This window comes from Macaca fascicularis, chromosome 9, assembly GCF_037993035.2.
Source record: "Macaca fascicularis isolate 582-1 chromosome 9, T2T-MFA8v1.1".
Lineage (NCBI taxonomy): Eukaryota > Metazoa > Chordata > Mammalia > Primates > Cercopithecidae > Macaca > Macaca fascicularis.
In genome coordinates this window covers 59,718,035-59,737,899 of record NC_088383.1, presented here as the reverse complement: position 1 = coordinate 59,737,899, position 19,865 = coordinate 59,718,035, and the positions used below count along the sequence as shown (strand labels likewise).

Genomic DNA, 19,865 nt, shown 5'->3' with positions numbered 1-19,865 from the left:
ATCTGGCATCCAACAAGGTAAAATTCACAATATCTGCCATTCAATAAATGAATACTGTGAATAAATGAATACATATAAATATGGCCCATAATGAGGAAAGAAATGAAGCCATCAAAACCACTGACTCAGAACTGATACAGACCTTAGAATTAGCAATGACATTAAAATAGTTGTTAGAACTGTATTTTATATGTACAAAAGTTAAATCAAGACATGGAAGATTTTGTAAAAGATCATTACAAAATGAAACTTTAGGAAATGAAATCTATAATATCTCAGATGAAATATACTAGATGAAATTGGTGACAGACACTGTAGAAGAAAAGATGAGTGAACGTGAAGACATAGGAATGAATAGAGAATCAGTGAGCTGCGGGACAACTTCAGATAGCCTAATATCGATATAATTGGAGTTCCCAGAAGAGAGGAGGGACGAAAAACATACAGAAATCATGATCAAATGTTTTCAAATTTATCTATTATTATTATTTTTGAGACAGGGTCTTGCTGTGTCACCCAGGCTGGAGTGCAGTGGTGTAATCTCAGCTCACTGCATACTCCACCTCCTGGGTTCAAGCGATTCTCGTGCCTCAGCCTCCTGAGTAGCTGGGATTACGGGCGTGTACCACCAAGCCTGGCTAATTTTTGTATTTTTAGTAGAGATGGGCTTTCACCATGTTGGCCAGGCTGGTCTTGAACTCCTGGCCTCAAGTGATCCACCTGCCTCGGCTTCCCGAAGTGTTGGGATTACAGGCGTGAGCCACCGCACTCAGCTTTTTCAAATTTAATGAAAACCATGAACCCATATATCTGAAAGCTCAGCAAACCCTGAGTAGAAGAAACATGAAGAAAACTACATTAAGGCACATGATAATCGTATTGCTCAAAACCGATAATAAAGAGAAAATACTAAATGAAGCAAGAAGGAAAAAAGGCAGATTATCTACAGAGGCACAAAGTTGAGGATGACAGCAGACCTTTTGTTGGAAACAGTGCGCTCAAGAAGATAGTCAACCAGCATCTTTAAAGTGCCCAAAGAAAAACATCACAGACCTTGAATTCTATAGCCAGAGAAAATATCCTTCAAAAATGAAGGTAATGGGAAGACTTCCAGTCATACAGAAAACCTGAAAGAACTCCGCCCCCTTAGACCTACCCAACAAGAAATGTGAAGGGAAGACAGGCCAGGTGGAGATAAGAATCCACATAAGAGAATGAAGAGCTGGAAGTGGATCCAAGTGACCCTGACACAAACTAACAATATCTTTTAAGATGAACAAAAAATACCACTCATCTGAGACTCAGGCTGTGGACACTCAAGTGGGTGACCTATAACACTTCACAGAACATACGCTCAGACATCAGGAACTGGTCGTGTAGGCTTTTTTATAGTTCTAAACTAAATACTACATAGAACTTTGTGACTGCTCTGTTTATTTAGCTTTTGAACTTCATGTGCTAGTTGAGTCTATGTGAAGATTCATTATTGATCAGATATACACAGTCTGTAATTTGGAATATTCATTCATATTTAGTTGAACTTGAACAAGTCACAAGTTGTTCTCCATAGCAAACCGTAAAAGGATAAGATTAAAGAGAGGTCTGTCCGTCAGCATATTAAGGTTTGTCTGTTTTGTTTGCCTCATTGATATTTTGTTTCCCTTTTTTTGATGTGATTGTTTTCCTCCAATTTAGATACATCTGCAATTTATTCTCCATTCACATTTACATTCATGACCCATGACCCTCAAAACTGATACCTTCTCTAAAACCTTCTCTGGAACCATGGCCTCCCTTTACTGTGGACGAGGCATCATTCCGTACCATACGCCAGTTCCTGGTTGTTTCCTCTGGCATCCTCTTTTGTAGCTCCTTTAATCCTTCAAACTGCTTAGATCCTGTGATCTGCCCCCATAACACTTACTAATTTTATCTTGCATTTTTCTTTACATTGGCAAGTATTCATTTACTTGTTCATGCTTACTTGCCAAAAGTCTGCATTTCCATTCAACAAGAATCTCAGTGGTAGCAGAGATTACTTAACCATTAATATTGATGATCAACTGGCTGGCTGTTTAAATTGCCACTTTCCTCTTGAATCTTGAAGGGTGCCCATGGTTAATCTTGTGTGTCCCTCATGCTTGGCACACAGTGGATACTTACTCACTCTTGTTGATGTTTGCCAGCCACCCTTGGCCCAGAATTTCTACTTGGGAAATAGTATCACAGATGCATTTGTCAGATGAAAAGCCTGCTTCTGGCTTTATAATGGACCCTTTATCCTCATTGTCTTTAGGGGACTCCTGGTCCTACAGGAGTTAAATATTAAGAATTGAATGACTTTTTAAATTGCAGTGATTACAGGAAAAAGAAAAATTGCCAAGTAATGTTTTCATAAGAAAGAACATAAACATTTTCTAACTACCTAAAAAAGGAGCTGCCAATCAGCTTTCGAAGTGATTAAAAATAAGAAAAAAATGCCCTATATGTACATGTATTTTTATTACTTTCAGCACTCTCCATGTATTTAATTCTAAATACATGTTTAGAAGTTTTCATCTGATACTATATTCCTTCTGCCTGAAGAATTTCTTTCACCTCTTGTAGTGCAGGTCTGCTGGCTCTAAGTCCTCTCAGCTTTTGTCTGCAGTCTTTTGCCTTCATTTACCCAAGGTATTTTCACTGGCTGTAGAAATCTGGGTGGGCTCGAGTTCGTTTCCCTTAAAGCTGTCACTCATTATCTTCCACTTGCATACCTTCTGACATACATTTTGTCTTTGATGTGTACTGTATGTAATTTTTTTCATGGCGTACTTTAATGTTTTCCCTTTATCTTTCATTTTAAACAACTCAGCTATAATACCTTTAGAAGTATATGTGTGTTTCTTTTTTGGTATTTTTTCTGCTTTGGGTTTCACTGAGCTTAGTGAATCTATGGTTTGCTATCTTTCATTATTATTGCAAAATTATCTACTTTTTTTAAAAAACACTTTGTGCTTTTATCTGTCTCTTCTGTTTTTGAGACTCCAATTATACATATTCGAGATTATTTGGTGTTGTGCCACAGCTCTTTAATTCTTCAGTTTTTCTCACTCATTTTTTCTTTGTATTTTAGTTCAGGTAACTTCTATTTACCTATTTTCAAATGCATAGATTTTTTTTTTCTTCACGTGTGTCCATCTGAGCTGGGTACTGTTGAGCTCATCAAACTAATTCTTCATCTTTGATAGCATGTTTTCCCTTTTTCACATTCCTGTCTGACTTCATTTCTCTGCTGCGACTCTCCATCTGTGTATTCCTGTTACCACCTTCACCAGGTGCCTTCCCCTTTTAATCACAGTTCTGTGAAAGGCCCTCCTGGCAGCTCCAGCACAAGTGCTGTCTGCCACCGGTCCTCTTGATTGCCTGCCCCCTTGGCAGTGAGTGATTTTTCCTTGCTTTTTAGTGGGTCTCATAAGTTTATTTGGATGTTGTACATCATGTTAAGAATAGCAGAGATTGTCACAATGAGATATCAACCTCACCCCAATTAAAATGGCTGTTATCAAAAAGAAAACAAATGCTGGAGAGGCTGTGAAGAAAGGGGAACCACAGCACACTGCTGGTGGAAATGTAAATTGGCACAGCTACTATGGAGAACAGTGCGGAGGTCCCTCAAAAAACTAAAATTAGAACTGCCCTATGATCTCGCAATCCACTATTTGGTATATATCCAAAAAGAAATCAGTATATTGAAGGCCTGTTCACACCCCTATGTTTAAGCACTATTCATAATGGCCAAGATGTGGAATCAGCCCATGTCTTTTAGCAGGTGAATGGATAAAGAAAATGTGATCTCTACAGTGGAATATTACTCAACCAGAAAAAGAATGAAATCCTGTTATTTTCAGTAACATGAATGGAACTGGAGTTCATTATGTTAAGTGAAATAAGCCAGTCATAGACAAATACTACATGTTCTCAATCATACGTGGGAGCTCAAAAGGTTGATCTCATAGAGGTAGTAAGTGGAATAACATACCAGAGGCTAGGAAAGATGGAGGGAGGGAGGTTGGATGAAGTTGGATGGATGAAGAGAGGTTGATTAAGAGGCACAAAACTACAATTACTAATATAAGAAATAAGTTCTAGTATTTGATAGTACAGTAGGAAAATTATAGTTAGTAATTTATTGTGTATTTCAAAGTAGCTAGTCTTTAAGAGAAGAATTGTAATATTCCCAACACAAAGATATAGCCTGGACAACATGGCGAAACCACATCTCTACAAAAAAATACAAAAATTAGCCGGGCATGGTTGTACACATCTGTGGTCCCAGCTGCTGGGGAGGCTGAGGTGGGAGGATTGCTTGAGCCCAGGAGGCGGAGGTTGCAGTGAGCCAAGATCACGCCACTGCACTCCAGCCCAAGCAGCGGGAGCCCTGCCTCCTCTTCCCCACCCAAAGAAAAACAAAAGATAAATATTTGAGATGATGGCTATCCCAGTTACTCTGATTTGTTCATTTTACATTGTATACATGCGTAAGATATCACATGTACCCTCCAAAATATGTACAGCTGTTATACATCAGTTTTACAAAGAAGAACAGACATTGAGATAGAGACATACTCCTGAAAATGGGCACATCTCCTCTTAGACTGTTGATAAGCAGGAGGTGTTCAGTCTAGTAGGAGTCAATTTGGGTTAAGGTTTTGTTTAGTGTTTGAGTCTGTGCTAGACCCAAAGTTTCAAATTCCTTCAGCGATGGGCTGCTGTTCGTTTGCTTCGAGTCGGGGTTTGGGTGCAGAAGGAAGTGTTTTTCTCTGAGTTCCTACTTCCCCCATAGCTTTCAGCTCTTACTGCATCGTTGCACCTCTGTGGGAGTCACTGTCCATGTTCTTGTTCCTCCTGCAGAAGTCATCTGCTGTTGCGTGTTATTCACATTAGAGGACAGGTGGAAAGTGAGGGGGGCGTGCCTGTTGTCCTTAGGTAGGTTCTGTGTTGCTAGACCTGAAGGGTGCAGCTTCCTCAGGGCTCTTGCACCTCCTCCCACAGAGGTAGCTGACCTCCCTGTGGTCCTCCTGTAGGATCCTGTGCCCACAAGGAGAGAGGAAGGTGTCATCTTCTCCTATTCCTCAGCATCAGAGGATCTTAACCTGGTCAGGGCACAGGGAACGTTTCCTCTACATCCCCAAGAGGCTCGGAAGTAATGGATCTTTGCCTGTGCTCTGGGGCAGGGGGAAGAGGGTGTGCAAGAAAGAAAACAATAGTCATGGCCGGGCGCGGTGGCTCAAGCCTGTAATCCCAGCACTTTGGGAGGCCGAGACGGGCGGATCACGAGGTCGGGAGATCGAGACCATCCTGGCTAACATGGTGAAACCCCGTCTCTACTAAAAAATACAAAAAACTAGCCGGGCGAGGTGGCGGGCGCCTGTAGTCCCAGCTACTGGGGAGGCTGAGGCAGGAGAATGGCGTAAACCCGGGAGGCGGAGCTTGCAGTGAGCTGAGATCCGGCCACTGCACTCTAGCCTGGGCGGCAGAGCGAGACTCCGTCTCCAAAAAAAAAAAAAAAAAAAAAAAAAAAAAAAAAAAAAAGTCATGTTATACAGTGAGGGCCGCGTGTAGATAGAGTTTATGTAGCCATAATAATACAAGCACTGAATGTTGAGCTAAGCAAATAATATAACTGTAAGGAGGAGGTGAGGATAGAAGTATTTTCTGTTTTGGGAAGCCGCAGGGTATTAAATGATCAGTTAAATTTTCATATTCCCCAGTGTAAGTCAATAGTTAAAGCCTAATACTGAAAAACTTAAAATGTCAGTGTAAGGATGCGATTTAGAAATAATGAGGGCCAGGTGTGGTGGCTTACGCCTGTAATCCCAGCAGTTTGGGAGGGTGAGGTGGGTGGATCACTTGAGGCCAGAAGTTCAAGACCAGCTTGACCAACCTAGTAGAACCTCAACTCTACTAAAAATACAAAAATTAGCCTGGTGTGGTGGTGTGTGTCTGTAGTCCCAGCTACTTGGGGTTCCCAAGAATTGATCAAACCAGGAAGGCGGGGGTTGCAGTGAGCTGAGATCGCACCATTGCACTTTAGCCTGGGTGACAGAGTGAGACCCTGTCTCAAAAAAAAAAAAAAAAAAAAAGAGAAAAGAAAGAAAAAAGAATGAGGTAAATGTTAAATAACCTTCAAAAAGTCACAATTCTTTATTCTAAGAAGTGGAAACTGGATAGGAGAAGGAGAGGAGACAAGGGATGGCTTTTTCATTGCCAAGCCATGGAGAACTGTATGACATTCAAAGGTAGGCAAATAAAGATGCTTGATAAAATTAAATATTAAGTTCTATAAATATAAAATTTGATAAAGTTTAAAACTGAGTTCTAAAAGTTTATAACACAAGGGTAGGGATAAAGGTGTAGGGAAAATAGGCATTCTTATATGTTGGTGGAGGGATTCCAACTGGTGCAGCCGTTCAGGAGGTCAGTAGGGCACTCCATCAAAGTTCCAAATTCAGTAATTCCTACTACAGATATGGTAGAAAATTGTATTTCACACTTGCATGCAATAAGACTAGAAACCATCTAAATATTACCAGTAGGTGGCCAGGCGCAGTGGTGCACGCCTGTAATCCCAGCACTTTGGGAGGCTGAATCAGGTGGATCATTTGAGGTTAGGAGTTCAAGACCAGCCTGGCCAACATGGTGAAACTCCATCTCTAATAAAAAAAAAAAATACAAAAATTAGCCGGATGTGGTGGCAGGTGCCTGTAATCCCAGCTACTCGGGAGGCTGAGGCAGGGAGGATTGCTTAAACCCAGGAGGCAAAGGTTGCAGTGAGCCGAGATTGTACCATTATACTCCAGCCTGGGGGACTGAGTAAGACTCCGTCTCAAAGAAAGAAAGAAAAAGAAAAATAAATATTACCAGTAGGTGAATGGTTAGCAGCCATACAGTGGAACACTATCTAGCCATTAAAGAAAAAGGTGACACTTGTGTACTTCTGTGGAATGATACCCCAGGTAAGAAGCAAGATGCAGAACGGCATCAGTGTCTCTCCAGAAGATAACCAGAGAAACCAGAAGTAGTTTTGTTTCTAAAGAAATAGGGAATATTTCCTTAGAGAATTACCTGAGCTCAGGAGTTCAAGACCGTCCTGGGCAACATAGCAAAACCCCATCTCTACTAAAAATACAAAAAAAAAAAAAAAAAAAAAATTAGCTGGGCATGGTGGCACGTGCTTGTAGTCCCAGCTACTCAGGAGGCTGAGGTGGGAGGATCACTTGAGCCTGGAAGGCAGAGATTGCAGTGAGCTGAGATCATACCACTGCATTCCAGCCTGACAATAGAGCTAGATCCTATCTTAAAAAATATGTATTTGTTAAAAGTATGAATAGGCAATTCCTTAGACGTGAACTTGACAGCTTAGGGATAGAACTGGGAGGAAGATTTTTTTTTCCCATATACCCTTTTGTGCCTTTTGAATTTTAAACCATTTGAGTCAATTACTCATATAAAGTTTTAAAAATAAAATTATAAAAATCATTAAGTACATTGGGCTATTTATATGGAAAATACTTTAATTTGTTTCTTAGTTTCCATTTTATATTATAAATTCTGAGTGGACCATACGACTAAATGAGGGAATCAATATGTTAAAACCAGGCCAGGCACAGTGGGTTGCACCTGTAATCTCAGCACTTAGGGAGGCCAAAGCAGGAAGACTCCTTTGAGCCCACGCTGGTCTCATCTCAAACTCCTATGCTCAAATCAACTCCCTATCCCAGGAGTTTGAGACCAGCCTGGACAATGTGGTGAAACCTCATCTGTATGAAAAATATAAAAATTAGCCAGGCATAGTGGAACACACCGGTAGTACCAGCCACTTGGGAGGATGACGTGGGAGGATCACTTGAGCCCAGAAAGTTGAAGCTGCAGTGAGCCGAGATCGCGCCACTACACTCCAGCCTGGGCAACAAGAGTGTGAGACCCTGTCTCAAAAAAAAAAAAAAAGAAAAAAATTTAAACCTTGAGAATGTATTTCTTGACGTTAGGGTTGAGTGGTTGTCTTAAGAGACAAAAGCATATGTCAAAAAGAGTAAAGATTAACTAATTTGTCTACACTGAAATTTAAAAACCAACATAAAAATGCCATAAAGAGAATGCTGTGATAATCACGGACTGAGAAGATGCTTGAAACACAATTGTCAACATTTGGTGTACAGATTATATAATGAACGCCTACAAATCAATAAGGAGAAGAGTTCAGGGAACACTTCAATTGAATAATGTGCAATAAACACAAATAGGTTGGTCAGGCACAGTGTCTCACACCTGTAATCCCAGCACTTTGGGAGGCCAACATGGCAGATCACTTGAGCTCAGGAGTTCAAGACCATCCTGGGCAACATAGCAAAACCCCATCTCTACTAAAAATACAAAAAAAAAAAAAAATTAGCTGGGCGTGGTTGCACGTGCTTGTAGTCCCAGCTACTCAGGAGGCTGAGTTGGGAGGATCACTTGAGCCTGGGAGGCAGAAGTTGCAGTGAGCTGAGATCATACCACTGCATTCCAGCCTGGACAACAGAGCTAGATCCTATCTCAAAAAATATGTATTTGTTAAAAATGTGAATAGGCAGTTCACAGGAAAAAAAAAAAACTGAGCTGTGGAAAAAAATTCAATTTCGCTAGTAACCAGAGGAAAGCATATTAAAAGAAGGCATTGTTTCATATCTATCAAGTTGGCAAAAGTCTGAAAATATGACTTCAAGGTTTGGGTTGGAATGTAAGGAAATGTATATTGTGATTATTTGAAGTCGTATTTTTTTTATAGCTAGGATGACACTTCACATCTGATTTTGATAGTTTCTTTTTACATGCCGATATACCATAGACATCTTTCCATTTTAACATGATACATGGAACTCTGAACTCCATTTCTAGATGTATTTAACAGGATATATTATCCAATGATAAGGCTAATTTGGATAGGATTTTGTCTGAGGGAAGGATAACGGTATAGAGAATCTCAAGGTTTTCTTAACCTTAGGGTTTTATAGTTTTTCATTTTTAATGTAGATTGTTTTCTGCTTTTTTAAAAGACATTATTGCAAGAGCATCTCAAGCAGACGTCGTTACAATCGTGATTTGGAACAGGATGAAGCATTTATTCCAGTTGGAGAATCACTAAAAGACCTTATTGACCAGTCACAAAGTTCTGGTAGTGGGTCTGGACTACCTTTATTGGTAAGTTAAAAGTTCCTATAAACATGAATGGTGTGTTGATTTAGAATGTGTCCTCATGATGGTGGACAGTATAATTATTGCAGATCAGGGAACAATAATGGACACATTTTTTTCTCCTTATTTAGAAAGAGGTGTGCGTTATTGCAAGGTGAAATTAGCTAAAAATAAGAAATATGAACCAAGAAAAATAGAATAGGCAAGTAAGATAGAGCTGTAAACAAGGTTAGGAACCGAGTCCTACAGAGAAGGGCGGCGGAAGTTAGATCACGGAGTCCTATATGAAAGGCAAGAGTTAGCTCACAAGTTTTGCTCTAAGCATTTTACCAGCCGACTTAAAGAGGAATCAGGTATAAGATTCCTTGCATCTGTAAGGTTAAACGGATTGATTGAGGGAACTGTAACTATTTCAGATTCTGAAATAAAAAAGAAGTTTCAACAGATATTCTTAGAGAGGATGCTTCTCTCAATATACTACCACCAAAACATAGTTCAATAAAAAATAATTTTAAAGGGGATTACAAATAAATTCCAACAAATTTGGACTGATTCTTGGTATGAGAGAAAAAAAGATAATCCCAGCAGGTTCATTTATATATGGAAATACTCAAATTTATGGGTTGAAGGAACTCTTATTTGAGAGGACCTGTGTTATGAACGCTAGATATCCAGATAGGTTTTAGTTTTTAATTGTATTCGATGAAAGAAACTGATCTCTTCTTAGTTTATTTATTTCATTTTACTTTATTTTATTTTAATTGTATTGAGACAGTCTTGCTCTGTCACCCAGGCTGGAATGCAGTGGCCTAGTCTCGGCTCACTGCAACCCCTGCTTCCCAAGTTCAAGCAATTCCTGTCTCAACCTCCAAAGTAGCTGGAATTACCAGATGCACCACCACGCCTGGCTATTTTTTTGTTTTTTGTTTTTTTGGAGGGATGGGGTTTTGCCATGTTGACCAGGCTGGTCTCGAACTCCTGGCCTCAAGTGATCCTCCCACCTTGGCTCCTAAAGTGCTGGGATTACAGGCGTGAACCACCGCACCCACTCTGATCTCTAATTTTAAAATTCATCTTATTAAATAACTCTAATTGAATTGGAAAGGTAAAAGTAAAACTGCCTTCATATTCAGACAACATGATTGTTTATGTAGAAAATCCCAAGAATGATACAACTACTGCAGCCAGTATATGACTTTATCAGGTTGCAGAATACAGAGTCATTGTACAAATATCATTGAATTTATATGCACTAGCAACAAACAATTAAGAAATTATAAAAACAGTATTTAAAATAGCATCAAAAACCATGAAATATTTAGAATAAGCCTAACAATTTATGCAAGACCTGCACACTGAAAATTATAAAACATTGCTGAAAGAAATTAATAAAGCCCTAAATAAGTGGAGATGTTTATAAATCTGAGGACTCAGTATTAAGATTTCAGTTTTCCTCAAATTGGTGTGTAATTTCATTTGAATCCAAATGAAAATCAGAGCAAATTTTTATAGAAATTGATGTATATTCTAACACTTATATGGAAATGCAAAGGACTAGAAGAGCCAAAACAATTTTGAAGTAGAAGAACAAAGAGGAATTACTACCTGATTTCTGGATTTACTGTAAAGCTCGATAATGATCACAATTTGGTACTGGTGTAAGGATAGATGTATCGATGAATGGAACAGATTATGGAGTTTAGAAAGGAACATGCACTTAATATGGTTAATTGATTTAAAAAAAAAAAAAGGTGCCCAAGTAATTCAGTTGGAAAAAGGCAATCCATTTAACAGATGGTGCAGGAAAAATCGGGAATCCATTTACCAAAAAGTTAATCTCAGCCCTTACCTCCTCACTCTGTATACAAAATTAACTTGAAATGTAGCATAGTCCTAAATGTAAAAGTTGAAGTATAAAACCTCTAAAAGAAAATGTCCAAAGGAATTATTGTGACCTTGGGCAGACTTCTCAGTACATAAAAAGCACAAATCATTTTTTTTAATGATAAATCAGGCTTTATCAAAATTTAAACCTTCTGCTATTTAGAAGACAATGTTAAGAAAATGAGAAGACAAGTCACAGATTGGCAAAACAGGTCTGATACAGGGTGTTTGTGCAAAATATATAAGAACTTTTGCAACTCAATAAGACAACCTAATTTTTTTTAAAAATGGCCAGAAGATTTGAACAGACACTTCCCCAAAGAAGATAAAAGAATGGCACACAAGCACATGAAAAGATGTCAGCATCAACAGGGATATACAAATTAAACGCAGTAAGATACTACTACACATCCACTAGTATAGCTAAGACTGACAATATTAAGTGGTGACAAAGATGTAGATCAACTAGAAATCTCATACATTGCTGATTGGAATGCAAAATGGTATAGCTATTTTGAAAAACAGTTTGACAATTGTCTGGAAAGTTAAGGGTATACTTTCTGTACAATGAAGCAATCCTTCTGCTAATTATTTACCCAAGAGGTATGAAAATTTGTCCACACCAGAGGCCTGAATGTGAATGTTGATAGCAGTTTTATTTATAATAGACATAAACTGGAAACAACCCCAAAGCTCATTAATTGGTAAATGAATAAACAAATGGTGGTACATTCATACAGTGGAATACTACTCATCAGTAAAAAGGAACAACTTCTAACACCTGTAGCAGTAACAGTGGGTGAATTTCAGAAGTATTTTATGCTACATGAAGGAAGTCAGACACAAAAGGCTACACTCCTGCCTCAGCCTCCCAAGTAGTTGGGATTAAGGCATGCGCCACCACACCCAGCTAATTTTTGTATTTTTTTTTTAGTAGAGGCGGGGTTTCACCATGTTGGCCAGGCTGGTCTTGAACTCCTGACTTCAGGTGATCCCCCCGCCTCGGCCTCCCAAAGTGCTGGGATTACAGGCATGAGCCACCACGCCCAGCCAAAAAGTGAAAATTTTTTTACGTGATTAAAATGTTCTGAATTTTTTTTTTTTTTTTTTTTTTGAGACGGAGTCTCGCTTTCTAACCCAGGCTGGAGTGCAGTGGCCGGATCTCAGCTCACTGCAAGCTTCGCCTCCCGGGTTCACGCCATTCTCCTGCCTCAGCCTCCCGAGTAGCTGGGACTACAGGCACCCGCCACCTCGCCCGGCTAGTTTTTTTGTATTTTTTAGTAGAAACGGGGTTTCACCGTGTTAGCCAGGATGGTCTCGATCTCCTGACCTCGTGATCCGCCCGTCTCGGCTTCCCAAAGTGCTGGGATTACAGGCTTGAGCCACCGCGCCCGGCCAAACGTTCTGTATTTTAATTGTGGTATTGGTGATTACATGATATAGATTTGTCAAAGGCTTGTTGTACTTTTCTCAAAAAGGGTACATTTTATGTAAATTATAAAATCTTGACTTAAAAACTTACAGGCTGAGGCAGGCAGATCACTTGAGGTCAGGAGTTCGAAACCAGTCTGGCTAACATGTTGAAACCCCATCTCTACTAAAAATACAAAAATTAGCTGGACGTGGTGGCAGATGCCTGTAATCCCAGCTACTCGGGAGGCTGAGGCAGGAAATCGCTTGAACTGGGGAGGCAGAGGTTGCAGTGAGCTGAGATTGGCTGCTGCACTCCAGCCTGGGCAACAGAGTGAGACTCTGTCTCAAAAAAAACAACAAAATTTACAAAAGGATTCTGTAATAAATGATACATAAAGTCACTTTAACTTTGCACTAAATCTAGTTCATTTTAGAAGCATTTCCAACTTGGAACACAATGTTCTTTTTAATGTAGAATGATCACTAACGCTTCTGAAAATGAAAGATAACAATCCATATACATCTTTTATTTAACAAATATGAAAGTTCTTCTGATATTGTCCCAAATAGATACCTGTATTCTGTGAGCAGGGGATGGATTTCAAGCAAATATATACGTAAATAAGAATAAAGTTATGATTGTGTGAAGTGCAGCAACTGAGAGGTTTTGTGTGCTATGAAGGTGTTTAAGTGAGAAAATAGCACTCTAAGTAAAGGGAACTGGACATTCAAAAAGACCCAGAGACAGGAATAAGCTTGAGTGAATTCTAAAAGTTGACATAAATCAAACAGGAGGTTTGTGGCTGGGTGGTCACAGCGAATAATGGGGTCAAGCCAGATCTTGCAGGGTCTTATAGATGGGATTTTTAAGATCTTTAACTGTCATTTGGACTTTGCTGCATAATAAACCATCCCAAAAACTTAGTGCCGTGAAGCACAAAGATTATTTCTCATTCTGTGAGTCTGCGGGGCAGTTCATTTGTTGGACTTGCTCAGCTAGAGCTAGGTAGTATAGTTCACACGCATGGCCAACCGTTCATGCTGCCATTATTTGTTGTTCACAGGGTTACCAAAGCAGCAGGAAAGGGCAAGCCCCAGTCCACAAACATTTGTCAGGTCTTTGCTTGCATCACGTTCGCTGTTGTTCTTTTATCCAAAGCAGGTCATATGGCCTAAGCCCTGAGTCTGCGGGCCAGGAGTACCCATGGCTGTGTGCACTGGGAGGGGAATTATTATGACCATTTTTGCCATTAGCCACACTGAATAATCTGTTTATAATTTCAGAATACATTGTAAATTGTTTCATACTTTAAAGTACATTATGGCTGAGCATGGTGGCTCACACCTGTAATCCCAGCATTTTGGGAGGCCAAGGTGGGCGGATCACCTGAGGTCAGGAGTTCAAGACCAGCCTGGTTAACATGGCTAAACCCCATCTTTACTAAAAATACAAAAAAATTAGCTGGATGTGGTGGTGGGTGCCTGTCATTCCAGCTACTTGGGAGGCTGAGGCAGGAGAATCACTTGAAACTAGAAGGTGAAGGTTGCAGTGAGCCGAGATCAGGCCACTGCACTCCAGCCTGGGTGATAGAGCGAGATTCCATCCAAAAAAAAAAAAAAGTACATTATAAGTTTTTAACTCGAACTGGTTGGGTATACCATGCTTTTTGATGAGATGGACTATCCCTTTGCCAGTCTTAATGGGTTTCTTTCATCAAGAGCTCAAACCTTTTACTTTTTTCTATAAAGGTTCAGCGAACTATTGCCAAACAGATTCAGATGGTCCGGCAAGTTGGTAAAGGCCGATATGGAGAAGTATGGATGGGTAAATGGCGTGGCGAAAAAGTGGCGGTGAAAGTATTCTTTACCACTGAAGAAGCCAGCTGGTTTCGAGAAACAGAAATCTACCAAACTGTGCTAATGCGCCATGAAAACATACTTGGTGGGTACACACTGATTCAGTCAATTTCATGTTTGACAAGGCTAGTGGGGGGTGCAGGTGGAAGCCTCTATATATGCTTTGAAAACATGTGTAAGTTCAACTATATACACTTGTCTAAAGGAAACCCAGTAGAATACGTGGTTTAAATATAACATAGTCTGGAATGCCAACCAAGCTGTTTCTTTACTAACCAGCTGAAGAAACAGCAGTGAGCTTCAAATGGAAAATAATACTAGTTTATTGGACTTACTCCCATAGTAATGAAAACCCAGTCTTTCATAGATAATTTAAGCAGTGATTTAGGGTAACATATGCCTTTTCCCTTTCATAAGCCCAACAGCCCAACATGCAGTTTCATTGTATGTTCTGTGTTTAATGTGTGTTTCCCCCCATCTCCACATTTACACAATAATAGCAAAGTAATTTAGGTATGAGCTGGTCAGTCAGGTGCATAAGGCGATCTGGCTATCCTGAGTTTTCTTTTCCCTTCACCTCCTGTTTTCCTCCCTTTAATTTGTAGAGTGCATAGCACATTGCCAAGCAGGCAATTATATTAGTTTCCTAGGGCTGCTGTATCAATTACCACAAACTGGGTGGCTTCAACCTCCAAAATGTATTCACTCACAGTTTTCGGGGCTAGAAGTTTAAAACCAAGGTGTTGGCAGAGCTGTTGTGTCTCTGAAGACTCTAGGGGAGGAGCCTTCCTTGCCTCTTCTGGCTACCGGTGGTTGCCAGGAATTTTTGGTGTTCCTTGGCTTATTATAGACAACACTCTGGTCTCCGTTTCTGTCATCAAGTGGCCTTCTCCCTGGGTGTCTGGGTCCACATTTCCACCTTATAACATCACCAGCCATTGAATTCGGGCCCACCCTAATCCTGTATGAGTTATCTTAACTTGATTACATCTGCAAAGACCCTCTTTCCAAATAAGGTCACATTTATAGGTGACATGGATTTTAGACATGAATTTTGTGGGGGACCACTATTCAGCTTAGTACATAGCACTCACTGACCTTTTTCTGGAGGGAAGATGGTAGGAGAGAAAGGAAAAGAGCAGGACTGTGGACCTGGCAGTCAACGAACCAGACTGAAAAGGCAGCTGTGATGAGTCACTGATGGGCAAATGGGAGTTGGCTTAATTAGGAGCTAACTCTTAGTTGGACATTCTTAATTTTATTAAAGTGTCCACTTTTTGCTTTGAAATTGAGAGCCTTTTCCACTAGAGAATCATGTAGGTTGATAATATTCTCCAGGTTATTTGTATAATACGTGATCTTTTTCTTTTTTTTTTTTTGTTTGTTTGTTTGTTTTTTTGAGACAGAGTCTCGTTCTGTCGCCCAGGCTGGAGTGCAGTGGTGCCATCTCAAGTCACTGCAACCTCTGCCTCCAGGTTCAAGTGATTCTCCTGCCTCAACGTCCAGAGTAGCTGGGACTACAGGCACGTGCCACCATGCCCGGCTAATTTTTGTATTTTTAGTAGAGACGGGTTTTCGCCTTGTTGGCCAGGCTGGTCTTGAGCTCCTGACCTCAAGTGATCCGCCTGCCTCGGCCTCCCAAAGTGCTAGGATTACAGGTGTGAGCCACCACACCTGGCATATGTGATCTTTTTCTTAATCATATTATCACTTTCATGATTATTAAGGTTATAATAAATTTATTGTAGAAGTACAGTTATATGTGTAAATGTAGAAATAAAATTTTTAGTAACACATTCATGATTTGGTGTCAGGCAAATTAAAGTTTCACTATCTGCACATGATACCTAAGTTTTTCTCAATATCCAGAATGAGCATTACTTCTCCCTAGCCATCTCTGATAATGACTAACCTTTTAAACTCATCAACTGGACAGGTTTCATAGCAGCAGACATTAAAGGTACAGGTTCCTGGACTCAGCTCTATTTGATTACTGATTACCATGAAAATGGATCTCTCTATGACTTCCTGAAATGTGCTACACTGGACACCAGAGCCCTGCTCAAATTGGCTTATTCGGCTGCCTGTGGTCTGTGCCACCTGCACACAGAAATTTATGGCACCCAAGGAAAGCCCGCAATTGCTCATCGAGACCTAAAGAGCAAAAATATCCTCATCAAGAAAAATGGGAGTTGCTGTATTGCTGACCTGGGCCTTGCTGTTAAATTCAACAGGTTAGTGGTTCTTTGCCCCACTGTTTTGAAATTTTTTTAATCTCCAAAAGATATTTCCCTATTTGTCTTCAAGATAATGGAATTCTAAAACTGTACACATGCTCGTTTTTAGTTACATAAATATATAGTTGGGGGGATTTTGTTCTTTTTACAAAAATTGTGTGCTACTCCTCCTATACATAATTCTTGATATATTTTTGGGGTTTTTTTTTTTTTTTCTTTTGAGACAGTGTCTCACTCAGTTGCCCAGGCTGGAATATAGTAGTGTGATCATAGCTTACTGCAGCGTCGACCTCATGGGCTCAAGCAATCCTCCCACCTCAGCTTCCTGAGTAGCTAGGACTACAAGCGTGCCCTGCCACACCCAGCTAATGTTTTTATTTTTGTAGAGATGGGGTCTCACTGTGTTGCCTAGGCTGATCTCAAACTCCTAAGCTCAAGTGAGCCTCCCAAAGTGCTGGGATAACAGGTGTGAGCCACCACGCCCAGCCGGATTTCCTTTGTTATAGTCTTAGCCATCTTTCCATTTCAGCTGATGTAAATCTACCTCATTCTTTTTTATAGATGCAGAGTTTTCTTTATCTGGAGGTACTGTAGTTTATTCTTAAGACCCAACTGATGAACATTAAAGGTGTCTTCAGTTGATTGTTAAAAAGGTTTTAATGAACATTGTTGTATTTTATCCATATGTTATATATTGGATCCTTGTGCACTTGTACAAGCATTTCTTCATGATGGATTCCTAGAGAAGGGCTTGCTGAGGTAGTGAGTTTATACATATTAAACTATGGTATATTGCATATTATTTCTTTTAGGAGTGTGCCTTAGTTTACACACCCATAAGCAGTAGAGATAAGGATGTCATTTTTCTATCACCACTTGATAGTGTCAGTATTTTAAAACAAATGCAAGTGTTAGAAATTACAAATTTTTAGAAAACCTTTGAAACCATTTTAATCTCGTAATTCTAGAATGGAGTGGCTGTGTTACATTTCAGAATTCATTTTAGGCTGTAACATAAAAGTTCCAGTCTTTAAAACAACTGTAAGGGACATTTAAATCTGTTGCAGTGTTGTGAGTCAGTGTAGTATTTGTTGGCTCAGATATTTATCAGATGCTATAAGAAAATACAGTGCATATATTGATCACTACTTTAGAGTAATTATTACTAATTGTCAGTATGATCATGTAAACATTGCTAACAACAGAACTATGTTGATTGGACCCATAAAGAAGAAAATGTAATCCTATGTCACAAAGCCTTAGTGTATCATATGAGAGTGGTAAAAGCAAACGATTCCTCTTCTATTTTCATATTCACCACTTCTCAGACATAATTATCTACTATCTTTTTTTTTTTTTTTTTAAAGACCGAGTCTCACTCTGTTGCCTAGGCTGGAGTGCAGTGGCATGGTCTCGGCTCACTGCAGTCTCCACCTCCCAGGTTCAAGTAATTTTCATGCTTCAGCCTCCCAAGTAGCTGGAATTATAGTCAAGTGCACACCACTCCTGGTTAACTTTTGTATTTTTAGTAGAGGCGGTGTTTCACCATGTCGGCCAGGCTGATCTCAAACACCTGACCTCAGGTGATCAGCCCTCCTTGGCCTCCCAAAGTGCTGAGATTACAGGCATGAGCAACCGTGCCTGGCCTTACTTTATCTTATATTCAGTGTTGTCCTCTTTCTTAGACACCAAACTTATTTAGTGACAAAACCTGACGTGAATGGATGTGAGGTATGTATTGCCCTTATCCAGTTGAGTAGGACTGTCGGACTTAGTGTTTTGCTGCAGACACAGTACTGAGTACTGAGTTTGATTAAGAGTGCTGCCCCAACTCTACCGAGGATGTCATGTAGTATGTAGCATATATTTAAAGAAAAATCTGAAAAATGCTAAATTCCACAATACATCTGGCCCCAAGGAGAAAAAGAAGCTTTTATAAAATAGGACAAAAATGCAAGATAAACTATTTTATTCTTAGCCCTCAACTTGGACATTGGCTTTCTTTTGTTTCAGTGACACAAATGAAGTTGACGTGCCCTTGAATACCAGGGTGGGCACCAAACGCTACATGGCTCCAGAAGTGCTGGACGAAAGCCTGAATAAAAACCACTTCCAGCCCTACATCATGGCTGACATCTACAGCTTCGGCCTGATCATTTGGGAGATGGCTCGTCGTTGTATCACAGGAGGTAGGAGTTTGAGTAGTTTCTGATTATGTTTATTTACCCATCATTTTAAAAATAAAGGCTCCAGTTATATAACTTTTTATTTTTTAATTTTTGTGGGCATATAGTAGGTGTATATATTATTGGATAAGGAGCTATTTTGGTACAGACATGCTGTGTGTAATAATCACATCTTGGAGAATTGGATATCTGTCCCTTCAGACATTTATCCTTTGTTTCACCAACCAATTATAGTCCTTGAGTTATTTTTAAGTGTACAATTAAATTATTATTAACTGTAGTCCCCCCGTTGTGCTATCAAATACCAGGTCTTACTCATTTTTCTATTTTGTTTCTACTCATTAAACATCCCCCTGGCCCCCTGCTACCCTTCCCAACCTCTGGTAACCATCCTTCTGTTCTCTGTCTCCATGAGTTCAGTTGTTTTGATTTTTAGATCTCACAAGTAAGTGAGAACATGTGAAGTTTGTCTTTCTGTGCCTGGCTTATTTTACTTAATGACCTCCAGTTCCTCCATGTTATTTCAGAAGACAGAATCTCATTCTTTTTTCTGGCTGAATAATACTCCGTTGTGTATAGGTGCCACATTTTCTTGATCTGTTCATCTGTTGATGGTCACTTAGGTTGCTTCCACATCTTGGCTATTGTGAACGGTGCTGCAGCAAACATGCGGGTGCAGATATCTCTTTGGTTAGCTGATTTCCTTTCTTTTGGGTATACACCTAGGAGTGTAATTGCTGGCAGTTACGTAATTTAGATGTCACATACGTCAGAGTCCCCAAGACTGCCCCCAGGTTGTGCGATTTCACTTGAAGGACCACAGGACTCGGCATGTGGTTGTCCCAATGGCTAACATTTATCCCAGTGAAAGGATACAAATCAAAATCAGCCAAGTTTTAGCAAACCAGGCGAGGCTTCCCAGAGTCCTGTCCCAGTGGAGTCAGGGTGTGCTTCATTCCTCCTACGAGTTGTGACAACACATACAAAGTGTTCTCGTGCGGGGAAGCTCCTTAGAGACTTGGCGCCCAGAGATTTTACTGGAGGCTGGTCACATAGGCATCCTCTGCCTGGC

At 39.9% G+C, this 19,865-nt stretch overlaps 1 protein-coding gene across 8 annotated transcripts in view; it reads left to right on the top strand.

The window, feature by feature from the left end:
- The window catches only part of BMPR1A (bone morphogenetic protein receptor type 1A), a 167,480-nt gene that overhangs the window by 142,587 nt on the left and 5,028 nt on the right, over nucleotides 1-19,865 (top strand). For all 8 annotated transcript variants that reach the window (XM_065520764.2, XM_065520765.2, XM_074001646.1 and 5 more), the window contains 4 exons: nucleotides 9,078-9,222; nucleotides 14,263-14,455; nucleotides 16,307-16,604; nucleotides 18,621-18,796. In XM_065520764.2, coding sequence (XP_065376836.1) covers nucleotides 9,078-9,222; nucleotides 14,263-14,455; nucleotides 16,307-16,604; nucleotides 18,621-18,796 — 812 coding nt within the window. The remainder of the gene's footprint in view (nucleotides 1-9,077; nucleotides 9,223-14,262; nucleotides 14,456-16,306; nucleotides 16,605-18,620; nucleotides 18,797-19,865) is intronic.